This window comes from Thalassophryne amazonica, chromosome 12 (genome assembly GCF_902500255.1).
Source record: "Thalassophryne amazonica chromosome 12, fThaAma1.1, whole genome shotgun sequence".
Classification (NCBI taxonomy): Eukaryota; Metazoa; Chordata; class Actinopteri; order Batrachoidiformes; family Batrachoididae; genus Thalassophryne; species Thalassophryne amazonica.
The window spans coordinates 29,715,653-29,730,346 of NC_047114.1; the positions used below are offsets into that span (position 1 = coordinate 29,715,653).

Consider the following 14,694-nt stretch of genomic DNA (forward strand, 5'->3'; position numbering starts at 1 on the left):
CGTCGATAGCCACACCTCCTGCCCGGGCTGGTATGCAGGGGCCGGGGGCCGCCGGCGTTCTGCATGGGTCTTGGCCCTCGTCCGGGCCTTCAACAAGGCAGAACGGGCGGTGCGCCACACCCGATGGCACCTCCGAAGGTGGGCCCGGACCGAGGGCACACCGACCTCTCCCTCAACCACGGGAAATAATGGGGGCTGGTACCCCAAACACACCTCAAACGGGGAGAGGCCGGTGGCAGAAGACACCTGTGCATACTCGATCCAGGCCAGGTGGTTGCTCCAGGCCGTCGGGTGCGCGGATGTCACACAGCGGAGGGTCTGTTCCAACTCCTGGTTGGCCCGTTCTGCCTGTCCGTTCGTCTGTGGGTGGTACCCGGATGAGAGGCTCACGGTGGCCCCCAGTTCCCTGCAGAAACTCCTCCAGACTTGAGAGGAAAACTGGGGACCACGATCCGAGACAACGTCAGTAGGTATCCCATGCAGACGGAGGACGTGGTGGACCAGGAGGTCCGCTGTCTCCTGGGCCGTAGGGAGCTTCGGGAGGGTCACGAAGTGGGCCGCCTTGGAGAATCGGTCCTATCGTGAGGATGGTGGTGTTGCCCTGGGACGGTGGGAGGCCCGTGACAAAATCCAGGTCGATGTGGGACCAGGGGCGATGAGGCACAGGAAGCGGTTGGAGCAGTCCTTGGGACTTCCTGTGGTCAGCCTTGCCCCTGGCGCAGGTGGTGCAGGCCTGGATGTACTCCCGGACGTCGGCCTCCATAGACGCCCACCAGAAGCGCTGCCGGACAACTGCCATGGTCCTTCACACCCCGGATGACAGGAGAGCTTGGAACCGTGACAGAAGTCGAGGACCGCAGCCCTGGCCTCCGGTGGGACGTATAGTCTGTCCTTTGGTCCAGTTCCCGGGTCCGGGCTTCGTGCCAGGGCCTCCCGGACTGTCTTCTCCACGTCCCAGGTGAGGGTGGCCACGATAGTGGACTCAGGAAGGATGGGCTCCGGTGGATCCGACAGCTCAGTTTTGACCTCCTCTTCGTATACCCGGGACAAGGCATCCGATCTCTGGTTCTTGGTCCCGGGGCGATAGGTGATCCGGAAGTCAAAACGCCCGAAGAACAGTGACCAGCGGGCTTGCCTGGGGTTCAGCCACTTGGCGGTCCTGATATACTCCAGGTTCCGATGGTCAGTGAAAACCGTGAACGGCACAGACGCTCCCTCCAACAGGTGTCTCCACTCCTCAAGAGCCTCTTTCACCGCAAGGAGTTCTCGGTTGCCGACGTCATAGTTCCGTTCAGCTGGGGTCAACCTGCGAGAAAAGTAGGCACACGGGTGAAGAACCTTATCGGTCTCTCCGCTCTGGGATAGCACGGCTCCTATCCCTGAGTCAGAGGCGTCCACTTCAACCACGAACTGGCGGCTAGGGTCGGGCTGCACCAAAACTGGCGCAGTAGAGAACCGACGTTTCAACTCCTTGAACGCGGCTTCGCACCGATCCGACCAGGTGAAGGGGACTTTTGGAGAGGTCAGGGCTGTCAGGGGGCTAACTACCTGACTGTAGCCCTTAATGAACCTCCTATAGAAATTAGCGAAGCCGAGGAACTGTTGCAGCTTCCTACGGGTTGTTGGTTGGGGCTAATCACTCACCGCCGCAACCTTGACCGGATCAGGGGCGACGGAGTTAGAGGAGATGATAAACCCCAGGAAGGACAAAGTAGTGCGGTGAAACTCGCACTTCTCGCCCTTCACAAACAACCGGTTTGTGAGATGACGTCCGGGTTTTATGGAGTGAGATGATGAAGCATGGATGGGTGACAGCTGTCAAGAGATAATGAGTGACAGCTGTCACCCCCAGCTGTGTCCATGGCGGCAGCGCCCTCTCGTGCCTGAAGCCCGCACTTCAGGTAGGGCGCCCTCTGGTGGTGGGCCAGCAGTACCTCCTCTTCTGGCGGCCCACACAACACCACAAGGCCGTTAACTTCAATGAAACTGAAGTGTTGCAGGACCAGGACGGTAGATATGTTGTTGTCAAAGGACAATTGCTGGACACACCAGTAATTCTTTGTAACATTTATGCACCTAATTCGGATAGACCAGAATTTTTTCATAATCTATCACAAATTCTTTTGGATTCAGATGGCGCTCAAATAATTATGGCTGGAGATTTTAACCAAATTTGGGACAGGGATTTAGACCGGTCACAACCACGTAGTAATACAGAAAGCCGGTCAGCAATGGCCATCAGGCAATTATGCTCTGATAACGGCCTTCGGGATATCTGGAGACTGATGCACCCCGATAGCAGAGATTATTCTTTCTTCTCACCCATGCATAATGCTTATACAAGGATAGATTATTTTTTAATATCAGAAACGATGGTAAACAACTCAGTTGACTCAAGTATAGGTAACATTGTAATCTCAGACCATGCACCGGTTTTTCTTTGCGTAAAAAAATTCTCACAAACTCAGAAAAGCCGTAGGTAGCGACTGAATGTGTCATTACTTAGGGATGAATCATTTACTAAATTGATTAGAGAGGAAATTCAATTTTTTAAGGAATCAAATAAAATGGGCGACACATCTATTAGTACCTGGTGGGATGCACTAAAAGCGTATTTAAGAGGGAAAATAATATCTTATGCGGCTTTCAAGAAAAAGGCCTCTAATGAAAAAGTAATTACATTAGAAGCAGAACTCAAGGTACTTGAGTCACTACATTCCCAAACTAAGAGTAGGACTACTTTGAACAAAATTATAAATGTGAAATATAACTTAAATACCTTATACACCAAAAAAGCTGAGTACGCTTTGTTCCGAACTAAACAAGCATACTGGGAAATGGGTGAAAAGCCAGGCCGCCTCCTAGCTTACCACCTCAAACAGCTTAACAGTATGAACCACATTCCAGGAGTTAGACAATTAGATGGCACTGTTACAACTTCATCTCAACAGATAAATGATAGATTCAGAACTTTTTATAATAATCTATATTCTTCCCAAGGTAAATTAGATGATCAAAAATTTGAAAAATGTTTTGCAGATCTCAACCTCCCTCAACTTACAGAACAGGATATAGAATTTTTAGAGGCTCCTTTAATTACACAGGAGATCTCTCGGGCCATTAAAAGCATGCCACTGAATAAGGCACCAGGTTTAGATGGTATCCCTTTGGACTTCTACAAATCATTTGAAGATATTTTAAGTCCTCTGTTATTAGATATTTATAATGAAGCTTTTCAAAATGGTTCACTACCACAATCAATGCATTCTGCACTTATAACACTAATCCACAAGAAAGGTAAAGATGCTTTAGATCCTGATGGATATCGACCAATTTCTTTACTCAATTGCGATCAAAAAATCCTAGCAAAAGTACTCGCTATTCGGTTAAAAAAGTTATTGGTAGTTTAATACATATAGATCAGTCTGGATTTATTCCTAACAGATATGGCTAAGATAACATTAGGAGACTAGTTAATTTACAATATCATGTATATGACTCGATACAACCGACTATTGGTCTATCATTGGATGCTGCTAAAGCATTTGATTGCGTGGAATGGGAATTCCTTTTTAAGATGTTGGGGAAATTTGGCTTTGGGAGTAATTTCTTTACATGGATAAAAACTTTATATGACAAGCCCTCTGCTTGTGTCTTAACTAACGGACTCATATCTAGTCTATTTCAGTTGCAAAGGTCCACGAGACAAAGCTGTCCGCTGAGCCCTGGCTTGTTTGTGATTGCAATTGAACCTCTGGCTCAAAAAATTCGTAGTGATACAGCCATTCATGGTATTAATGTAGGGAGCAGTCATTATAAGCTTCTTTTGTACGCAGATGATATGCTGGACCTTCTAACTAAACCCGAAGAATCTGTTCCCATTTTATTAGATTGTATTGAAGATTTTACATTACTGTCTGGATACAAAGTAAATTGGGATAAGTCTGAAGCTATGCCCATGTCTGGACACTGCTCCTCCTCTCTATTTAAAAAATGGAGATTCTGTTGGTCTCCCAAAAGTATTAAATATTTGGGTATACAGATCACTTCTGATTATAATAATATGGTTAAAATGAATACTGGTCCCTTGATTGGGAAAAGAAGAAATGACTTTGGTAGATGGTCTAAAATTCACCTGTCTTTGTGAGGAAAAATTAACTCTATTAAAATGATGACAGCGCCAGTTATTTTTTTATCTCCTCAGTAATATTCCTTTGTATATTCAAGACTCCTTTTTTAAAGAGCTAGATGCTTTAATATTGGATTTTCTATGGGGAAAATCACATCACCGTTTGAGTTTAAAAAAGTTACAAGCGAGTATTGACAAAGGTGGTTTTTCCTTACCTAATTTTAAATGGTATTATTGGGCTTTATGTGTAAAACAACTTAGAGTTTGGTTACCCACTTTTAATTCCTCCGATAAACCTCCCTGGCTTCAGCTGGAGTCTGATGTGAATGGAGGTGAATCTCCATGGGTGACTTTATTTGGTGTCAAAACAGGAATACACAGGGATCATCCCATTATTACAGCAGCCAAATCAATTTGGATTAAATTACATAGAGCGGGTCGCTGGGATTTTCTTAAGTCACCACTAGCTCCTTTATGGAATAATAAAAAAAATCTTATTGGGGGAAAATTAGTTAACTGGCCACAGTGGCATAAAGTGGGAATCTCCTTTGTATTCCATTTGTTTGATGCCAAGACCAAAAACTATCTGAGCTTTGATGAGGTTGTTGATAGGTATAACTTGACATGCAATCAATTTTGGAGATATGTCCAATTATGTAGTTCGTTGACCAAATGGTTGGGAAGCCCTCTCAGCTATCCTTCGGGCAGCTCTGTGGAAATCTTGCTTTGTAAGTTGACCAGTGGCAAAGGTATTACCTCTAACATATACAAAATGTTACTTATTCAAACGGGCGACCCATTATCAAAGGTTAAAAAACACTGGACTGAAGACTTGGCCTTGGACATATCTGAAAATGACTGGCACTCATGTTTACAAAATTTAAACACAATGTATAAAGAAATGAGTAACAAGTTTATTCAGTTGAAAATCATTCGTAGGTGGCATAGGACCCCTCAGCAACTTCATAAATGGAATCTGATTCCTAAAGACACATGCTGGAGATGTGATCAGGAGGGAGCATCTATCCTACATATTCTCTGGACCTGCCCTGCTCTTCAAGATTGGTGGAAGAACATTATGGAAGTCATTTTTGAAGTATTGAAAAGAAGGTTTAATATCACTGCCAGACTTGCAGTTTTAGGCTCCACAATAGAACTCCCAGACTCACACTTCTCACTTTTTGATAAGAGGTCGCTTGTTCTGGCTCTGACTACAGCAAAAAGGATTCTATTAAGACACTGGATGAAAAAGAACCCTCCTCCTTATGATGAATGGCTGACAACTATGGTTAAACTGGCGTCTTATGAGAAAGTGACATACAGCCTCCTATGTAAAATGCATCAGTATGATTGTACCAACTGGCTAACTGTAAAGTAGATTTAAAACGGTCAGTGTGGCATATATACTTCTGTGTTTTATATACTTGTGTGTTTTATAAAACAAAAACTGAATAAAATTTGCATTACAAAAAAATAAAAGATGGTTTGGTTGGTCAAACTGGAGACAGCGCCACCAGTCTGTAACAGCTCCATGGTGAAGTGCACTAGAGAAGGATTTTCCTACAAAAAAACGATTAGATCTAGGCTTGAGTCTCCCATGTGACTTTTGACAAACTGTAGATGAAAGTTTGCATCTTTTCAATAAAATGCATCTGTGTTCCGTATGTTCTGTATCTATCACCTTTGTGGGACAATAACTGTAAAAAAAACAATAAACAGTTACAAAAAAAAATGCATCTGTGTTCCATGACACCATCAAAACCTGTCAGTGGTGATGAAACAGACAGAAGCTGCACAATGCAGTTTCTCCAGTTACAGCCACAAAAGCCCATAACTCCTGAGTTGTCATGGGTGCCTTGGTGGCTTCCGTCACTCGTCTCCTTCTTGCACGGTCACTACGTTTTGAGAACTGGCTGATGTAATGAATATGACTAATGTGTAGTCTGAGACATATTCAGTGACTTTGAAATGTTCATGTATTCACCCCTTGACTTGTCTAAAGAAAATTGGCTGTAAAACATTAAAGCTGTACGGCTTCTTTTTCCAGCTTTAAGTCATAAGAAAAATTTCCTTTGGCAACACTATAATTTTATTCCTTAGTATTTAAATAAGGGATTCATAATATCGCTGTATATTGCCAACATGATCAAAATTTGTGCTGCCTGGAAAGAATTCAGAATTTCTATGCCTGAAGTGGAAAAATTCTATCACTCAATCAGACATCATGACCTACATTTGGTAGGATTGTCATAGATCACATGGAGACTTCCCCCTGATTGGTGCGAGGGATGGACAGGACATGTCAACTACCAATCCTACTACACAAAGGCAGTGTGTTGTCAGCTGGCCGCTCACTCAAACACAATAAACCATTAAATAAGCATATGGAAAACATCATATTTCTGTATAAATCTAACATGTTTCTCATATATTTTGTAAAGGTTAGTGAAAAATAAACACTTCTAAAACTAAAAACGCTGTTTTTGCAACCAGAGAATACTGAAATGACTCACAACACATCTTAGAGCCTCTTCACACAAAGTACGAATAAGTACAACTCATGGCAGAACAGCTCGTATGAGCGAACTATGAAAACAGTAAGCCGGCCGGCAGGCGTGCACTGTGCCGCTGCAACGGTTCGTGCACACGGGAACACACTACGGGCAGCTACGTGATGTGTAACCACAATGCTCAGCGCTTTCTGCAACTGGGACCCCAGCAGACAAAAGAAGAAGCACATTTCACCTCTATGTCACTTTATACTCATTGTTCAGGACTTCTTGTCACATAATTAGTTTGGATCATGATGTTTGACTTTTAAGTCACCCGCATTTTGCACACTTGCAAAGTGAAGTCATGATGGAACGTACACAGTCAGTCAGGTAATCTTCCAGCACACTGTCCTCCAGGAGGCGCTCCACCACCTGCAGAGCCCTCTTCTCCAGCTCCAATTTCTCCCTCAGAGCTTCTCTCCTGACACGGGGTACAGTGCAAACATTTAAAGGAATATTGGAGCTGGGAGTTACATCCTACTCAATAAGAGTTAATGTGTAGCACTAACCATGCAGAAAATGAGCAAAAACTGAAACACTGTATAGAAAGCCTTATATCTCCCATATGAGATTCATATTTCATGATCAACCTTTTTAGAATCCAAGAAAAAAAATTATGTTTCAGACCTTCTTGCTTGTTCTTCAGCACTCTGTGCCTTGACACCATTGTTATCTGCAAAAAACAAACAGGAATCCAACTCAAATTATTATTGCAACTAGTGACATTAAGCACCAGAGCATCTTTAAAGCAACCTGAAACCCAACGCACACCAGTGAACTCACTCTCAAATAAAAAAAAAGAGTGGTAATACATAGCATGTGGACGATGAGCATACATCCTGCTTCCATGTGTCACTGCAACCATCACACTCGAGAATAGTCCTGAGTCCTGGATGGCAACCACGAAGGCAGATAACTGGTCTATCCCCATTTCTCAAATGTAATATTTATCTGTCACACCAACTGAAACATGGGCATCTCTTTGGCCTTGTCCAGCTGCATGTTGGATTATGCACCAAGAAAAACACCATATGTCAAAAATGTTGTGGCTGGTATTCCCTCAGAATTCTAAGTCTTATTCTTCGTCAGAGCCGTCCTAAGTACCGGTAAGTGTTAATTTGACACAAAGTCATTCCAGCTGTACAAAAGAATCCCTCATAGAAACCTAGGATCAAAGATCTCCAGTGGTCACCTCAGGTCACTGTTAGCATCAAGTCGCACAACCTCACAGAAAGACATGAAGCACAAGCATCTGCAAGACTTGGACCTCTGTACTACTGCAAAGGTATTGGCATAGCCAAACACCTCTGTCCAGTGACCTCATAACTCCATAATCTCTCCCAAGGCGCCTCTCGATATTGAAGGGAGAGGACTCAGAGACATGAATGCCACTGTCGAGGCAAGTTAAGCCTCGGTCCCACCGAGTGAAGCAGTGAAGAAGGACCACGCACCCTGTTTTTTTTTGTTTGTGAGCTATCGTGGCAGTATAGTTGCTCAGAGTGGCTCTTAGAGGCATTATCTTCAGTTAACGAGGCTCCTCTCTGAGCGTGGCGCTAATTTCAAGATGTTCAAAATTTAGCAACAACAGCGTGGCACAGTTTGTGTTCGAGTTACTGCGACAGCTTAGAGGCATTTGCGTGGTGATTACGAGTCTGCTAAAAGCCCATTATCCGTGCACCTGGCAGTTACGCAGGACCTGAGAGGCTATTTTTGGAACGGCTCTCCTATTGCGCACACAATTCCACCTGCTCTGTGTGCTGAGCTCTATATAAATAATGTAATCATTTTCTGCCAAACCTTGGATGCTGAAAACACCTTTAATCACTTCTAGAATCACAGAGGACTGTTTCATCTGGATGCTTTTTTTCCTCTCTTTCCTGCTCCATGTGGAATATATTTTGAACAGCTTAAGGTAACTATATTTAATGTTTTTATAGCTTGATAACATCACGCTACACAGCACTGCGTGGCTCATACGTGGCTCATGCGTGGCTTAGCATGGCTGATACAAGCCATTTGAGTCTCTAATGACCTGTCGGTCGTGGCTTCTACGTGGCACGTGCGGGGTACAGAGAGGCACCTTAGTAGTGGATATGTGTTAGATGAAAACGTGGGTCATTCTTTGAATAATCACTCCACACCCATGCGTGGCTCCTTCATCCTTCAATATTCGGTGGGACCCAGGCTTTAATGCTTCTACAAGTTCAGCCATTTCAGAGCATAAAGGTACACTTCTGATGACCAAGTCAAGGAAGTCCTTAAAATGTATGGTCCCAGCATTCCTACAGAACTTGGGGTTGAGAAGCTGAGAGTTTGTCTTGTTATGAAGTGTGTGTGTGTGTTGGGGGGGGGGGGGGGGGTGATTACAGACAACCCCCCCACCCCAAAACAAACAAACAAACATACATACTGATAAACACATATTGCAAGACTTCATTTTGGCAAGATATTGGGGTGATATCCAGGGTGGGGGTAAGATATCCTAGGACAACTCCCCCTGACGGGTGAGATATCCTAGGATATCCAGGGGGAAGACAAACTGTTACATCGGTCTTCACAGACCACCTAACCTACACAGGTGTCTGATAGTACTTGATTGGTCACAACTGAGAGAGCTTATCAGTTTGTGGCAGAGCAGGGAGAGACGGAAAGCATGCAGGTGGTCCTTGAGGACCAATTTGAGACCCACTGTTTGGGTACTTATAGCTGGTGTTTGGTAATTGACCCACTCAGCAATCAAAGAAGGTGTTGGAATAACAGCAGTAGATTGGTTTCTTCAGTTAAAGAAGTTAAATGACCAAATGGTGAAGTCAAATGCTGAAATACTTCGAAATAAACAAGTATGACCAGGCCTAGGCTATGGAAATGAAGGAAACTGAGCTAATTTCAAGATATGTGTAATTTCAAAACTGCATGCTTTAGAGCAGAGGTGCCCAAAGGTCTTTCCTTTGACATGCACACACACACATGTATATATATATATATATATATATATATATATATATATATATATATATATATATAAAATTACATTACAATTAAATGTATTATATTTAATACAAAAATTAACATTCTAAGTGTAAAAAAAAATGTGTAGGTTCCCTCCAGATGCCCCCCCCCCCCAATCCAAAGATATGCATGTTTGGTGAATTGGAAACTTTGTTGAATTTGACACATTTTAGAAACATTTTCAAAGCATACGAGCTCGTAGGTGAAAATGGAGAGATGTTAGTTCCATTTTTTATTTAATGCAAAACATTTTACTCTTGTCTTTTTTGGTCAATAATAATGCATGTTAATCTTAGTGTTATAGAACACTGACGGAGTATCATCCTCGTCTCGTCTTCCTCATGAAAAAATGACAATTGTCGAAGACATTTCATGTCGTCTCATCTCATCTCGGCTGATGAAATTAACACGAGTGTGTGCGTGTGAATGCAGATGTCTGTCTATATGTGGCCCTGTGACAGACTGACATCCTGTGCAGGGTCTACCCCCCTTCTGGGCTAGGCTGCAGCCCCTGACCTTTAACTGGAATAAGTGGGTGCAGAAAATGGATGGTTTGATCTGCTTAACAATAGTTTATTAAGTTAAAGAATATTTGTCAATCACCAGGGGGCAGCCAAAACAAAGGGCCAGACATTCAATGTACTGGTGAATTTAATCTTTTTCACAGGGTTGATTTGTAACTGTGAGCCAAATAGAAAGTAACAGCTTACTTCTGTGATTTAACACATTTCTGTGGCTCTCACTGACTTCCACACCTGTTTCTAATCCGCAAAGCCTCCAACAGGGGGCAGGCACAACTACAGAGTATAACATGTAACACAAAAGGCAGTGGCTATCCATACGTAGCTGTATTTGTGTAATGAATTTAGCGTCTGTCATTGGGCAATATAGGTCACATGATCATGATGGTACGTACTTGTTCATTACTCAAGATTCCTAAACTACGTTAACTACAACTACTAATGCTAACCATAACAAGGCTGTACTACTATCAAATAGAATTTGGGGTTATTAGTACGGCTACGTACAAATAGCCATTTCCAAACAAAAAAATTGCTTTTTCAATTTATGTTGTGCATCAAACTTCATCAGATGCACCACGTCACCAGAGGTTGTCCTCATTATATATTCTGTTAAATTGATCATTCACACGATGATGACATTTATAGTTTTTGAGTCACCACATTAAAGTGGAGCCAAACGGCACGAGATTTAGACCTTCATATTCATTCTTCACATATTCGGGTCTGTGTAATATCACCAAGTTGATTATGAGTGAAAGCGAACCTTTTTTCGATGTTTTGGAGGAGCCAGCGCCCCTTCTGTTCCTCCTCACCTCCATGTTGCTTCTGTTTTGCTGCAGTTTCAACTCTGACCGATGACGTCATTAAATCTACGGCTAGTCCACACGGACAATTTAGCTGTGACGCGGTGCTTCTCTTCACACAGCGTGGTAAAGTGGTTATTTTAGAAAATGTAAGGTGGGTTACTGATTTAAACTATGCTATTGTTCACTTTCAACGTCAGCACTGTTGAGCGGTGTTAGTAAGGTGTGTTACGACAGCTATGCTGTTACAGCAAAACTTTGGTTTTGCTCTGAAATTATACCTGGTTGTTTAGACTAGCATTGGGTTATGCTAGCTGTTCTTTTTATTGTCATGTTTAATCTAATCACTCACAGACAGTTTAAATTCATATTAAATTTAAAATGCAGTGAAAGTGTCACTTCACGGACGGTAGGATAATATTGCTGCATTCAATTGAAATTGGAAACTCGGAATTTTTGCCATCCGACTGAGAAAAATCTGGTCTCGATCGTCTGGCTCCACTTTCTAAATCAATCTCTGATAAACTGAACGTCCTCCAGCGGTAATTTGTAGCATGGCATTCATTTGGATTGGCATTGATAACTTTGGCAGGACAATGTGTTTAGTCTTTTTGATACTGTATTTGGAAATAAAAACAACCAGCTGTGTTGCTGAAGGGTTTATAATGTATGTAGAGCATATATTGATGTTTTCCTCTCAGTACCCCCAAACAAAAGTTTGGAAAATTCCGTGAAATTGTTTGGTTACAGCTTTCAGTGGTCCTGTCCCAGAGAATTGGGGTTCGTCCATTATTTCTCCATCATTCAGCCAGTCTGATCTGGTCAGATCTCAGAAGCTAAGCAGTGTAGATCCTATTTAATCCTTGGATAGGAGACCTCTTCTGAAGACCAGGGGCTGTGTATGTTTCTCTGGGTTGTGTCAGGAAGGGCATCCGGTATAAAACCCATGCCAAATACCAATGCAGATTTGGCTGTGTCCGCTGTGGCAGCTGAAAGGACAACACTAACATAATTTCTTCATCCTGAAAATGAGAAGTCTCTGGGACTGCTCAATCACAGCAGGACCACTCAAAGCAGTAACAGATATGATAGTCTCATGAAATTGCATATGGTGAGATTTTAGTAAAATTTAGCACAGCATGTGAAGATGTGCATGATGGAAAATAATTAAGCAGTGGTGACAGGTATGGAAGTCAAAATACTCTGACTGGCTGATCAACATCACATAACTCCTGTGCAGCTGAGTTTCTATGGATATGGCTGATTCTTCAAGGGAAAATAATTAAGGGTTTGTTTTTAGAGTATATGTCATATTTGTCGGTACATGTATAACAGACGTACTGAGTTTTTCAGTACAGATGTTGACCGATTGGTTAATATACAACCCCTGGCAAAAATTATGGAATCACTGGCCTCGGAGGATGTTCATTCAGTTGTTTAATTTTGTAGAAAAAAAGCAGATCACAGACATGACACAAAACTAAAGTCATTTCAAATGGCAACTTTCTGGCTTTAAGAAACACTATAAGAAATCAAGAAAAAAAATTGTGGCAGTCAGTAACGGTTACTTTTTTAGACCAAGCAGAGGGAAAAAAATATGGACTCACTCAATTCTGAGGAATAAATTATGGAATCACCCTGTAAATTTTCATCCCCAAAACTAACACCTGCATCAAATCAGATCTCCTTGTTAGTCTGCATCTAAAAAGGAGTGATCACACCTTGGAGAGCTGTTGCACCAAGTGGATTGACATGAATCATGGCTCCAACACGAGAGATGTCAATTGAAACAAAGGAGAGGATTATCAAACTCTTAAAAGAGGGTAAATCATCACGCAATGTTGCAAAAGATGTTGGTTGTTCACAGTCAGCTGTGTCTAAACTCTGGACCAAATACAAACAACATGGGAAGGTTGTTAAAGGCAAACATACTGGTAGACCAAGGAAGACCTCAAAGCGTCAAGACAGAAAACATAAAGCAGTATGTCTCAAAAATCGAAAATGCACAACAAAACAAATGAGGAACGAATGGGAGGAAACTGGAGTCAACGTCTGTGACCGAACTGTAAGAAACCACCTAAAGGACATGGGATTTACATACAGAAAAGCTAAACGAATGCCATCATTAACACCTAAACAGAAAAAAACAAGGTTACAATGGGCTAAGGAAAAGCAATCGTGGACTGTGGATGACTGGATGAAAGTCATATTCAGTGATGAATCTCGAATGTGCATTGGGCAAGGTGATGATGCTGGAACTTTTGTTTGGTGCCGTTCCAATGAGATTTATAAAGATGACTGCCTGAAGAGAACATGTAAATTTCCACAGTCATTGATGATATGGGGCTGCATGTCATGTAAAGGCACTGGGGAGATGGCTGTCATTACATCATCAATAAGTGCACAAGTTTACGTTGATATTTTGGACACTTTTGTTATCCCATCAATTGAAAGGATGTTTGGGGATGATGAAATCATTTTTCAAGATGATAATGCATCTTGCCGTAGAGCAAAAACTGTGAAAACATTCCTTGCAAAAAGACATAGGGTCAATGTCATGGCCTGCAAATAGTCCGGATCTTAATCCAATTGAAAATCTTTGGTGGAAGTTGAAGATAATGGTCCATGACAAGGCTCCAACCTGCAAAGCTGATCTGGCAACAGCAATCAGAGAAAGTTGGAGCCAGACTGATGAAGAGTACTGTTTGTCACTCATTAAGTCCATGCCTCAGAGACTGCAAGCTGTTATAAAAGCCAGAGGTGGTGCAACAAAATACTAGTGATGTGTTGGAATGTTCTTTTGTTTTTCATGACTCCATAATTTTTTCCTCAGAATTGAGTGATTCCATATTTTTTTTTCTCTGCTTGGTCTAAAAAAGTAACCGTTACTGACTGCCACAATTTTTTTTCCTGATTTCGTATAGTGTTTCTTAAAGCCAGAAAGTTGCCATTTGAAATGACTTTAGTTTTGTGTCATGTCTGTGATCTTCTTTTTTTCTACAAAATTAAACAACTGAATGAACATCCCCCGAGGCCGGTGATTCCATAATTTTTGCCAGGGGTTGTACATGTGCGCCACACATTTTCAATGGGTGACAGGTCTGGACCCGCACTCTTTTACTATGAAGCAACGCTGTTGTAACTCATGCAGAATGTGGCTTGCCACTGTCTTGCTGAAATGAGCAGGGACGTCCCTGAAATAGACGTGGCTTGGATGGCAGCATGTGTTGCTCCAAAACCTGGGTGTACCTTTTAGCATTGATGGTGCCATCACAGATGTGTAAGTTTCCCATGCCATGGGCAATAACACACCGCCTTACCATCACAGATGCTGGATTTTGAACTTTGCGCTGGTAACAATCTGGATGGTCTTTTTCCTCTTTTGTTTGGAGGACATGACATCCATGATTTCCAAAAACAATTTGAAATGTGGACTCATCAGACCACAGCACACTTTTTCACTTTATGTCTGTCCATTTCAAATGAGCTCGGACCCAGAAAAGACGGCGATGTTTCTGGATGTTGTTGATGTATGGCTTTCGCTTTGCATGGTACAATTTTAACTTGCACTTGTAGACGTAGCGACGAACTGTGTTAACTGACAATGGTTTTCTGAAGTGTTCCTGAGCCCACGTGGTAAGATCCTTTACACAATAATGTCGGTTTTTAATGCAGTG

The 14,694-nt window shown here is 42.4% G+C and overlaps 2 protein-coding genes across 4 annotated transcripts in view; one reads left to right on the forward strand and one right to left on the reverse strand.

Moving 5' to 3' along the window:
• Window positions 1-11,039, reverse strand: part of rpap2 (RNA polymerase II associated protein 2) — a 54,322-nt gene extending 43,283 nt beyond the window's left edge. The window contains exons 1-3 of the mRNA XM_034182998.1: window positions 10,978-11,039; window positions 7,309-7,354; window positions 7,000-7,102 (exon numbers count right to left, since the gene is read on the reverse strand). Of these exons, the coding sequence (XP_034038889.1) occupies window positions 7,000-7,102; window positions 7,309-7,354; window positions 10,978-11,032 (204 nt within the window). The 5' untranslated portion in view covers window positions 11,033-11,039. The remainder of the gene's footprint in view (window positions 1-6,999; window positions 7,103-7,308; window positions 7,355-10,977) is intronic.
• A 13-nt stretch (window positions 11,040-11,052) lies between these two features.
• Window positions 11,053-14,694, forward strand: part of glmna (glomulin, FKBP associated protein a) — a 53,436-nt gene continuing 49,794 nt past the window's right edge. For 2 of the 3 annotated variants that reach the window (XM_034182999.1, XM_034183001.1), the window contains exon 1: window positions 11,053-11,171. The gene's annotated coding sequence lies outside the window, so the exon portion shown is untranslated. The remainder of the gene's footprint in view (window positions 11,172-14,694) is intronic. The other variant, XM_034183000.1, reaches the window with a different exon arrangement.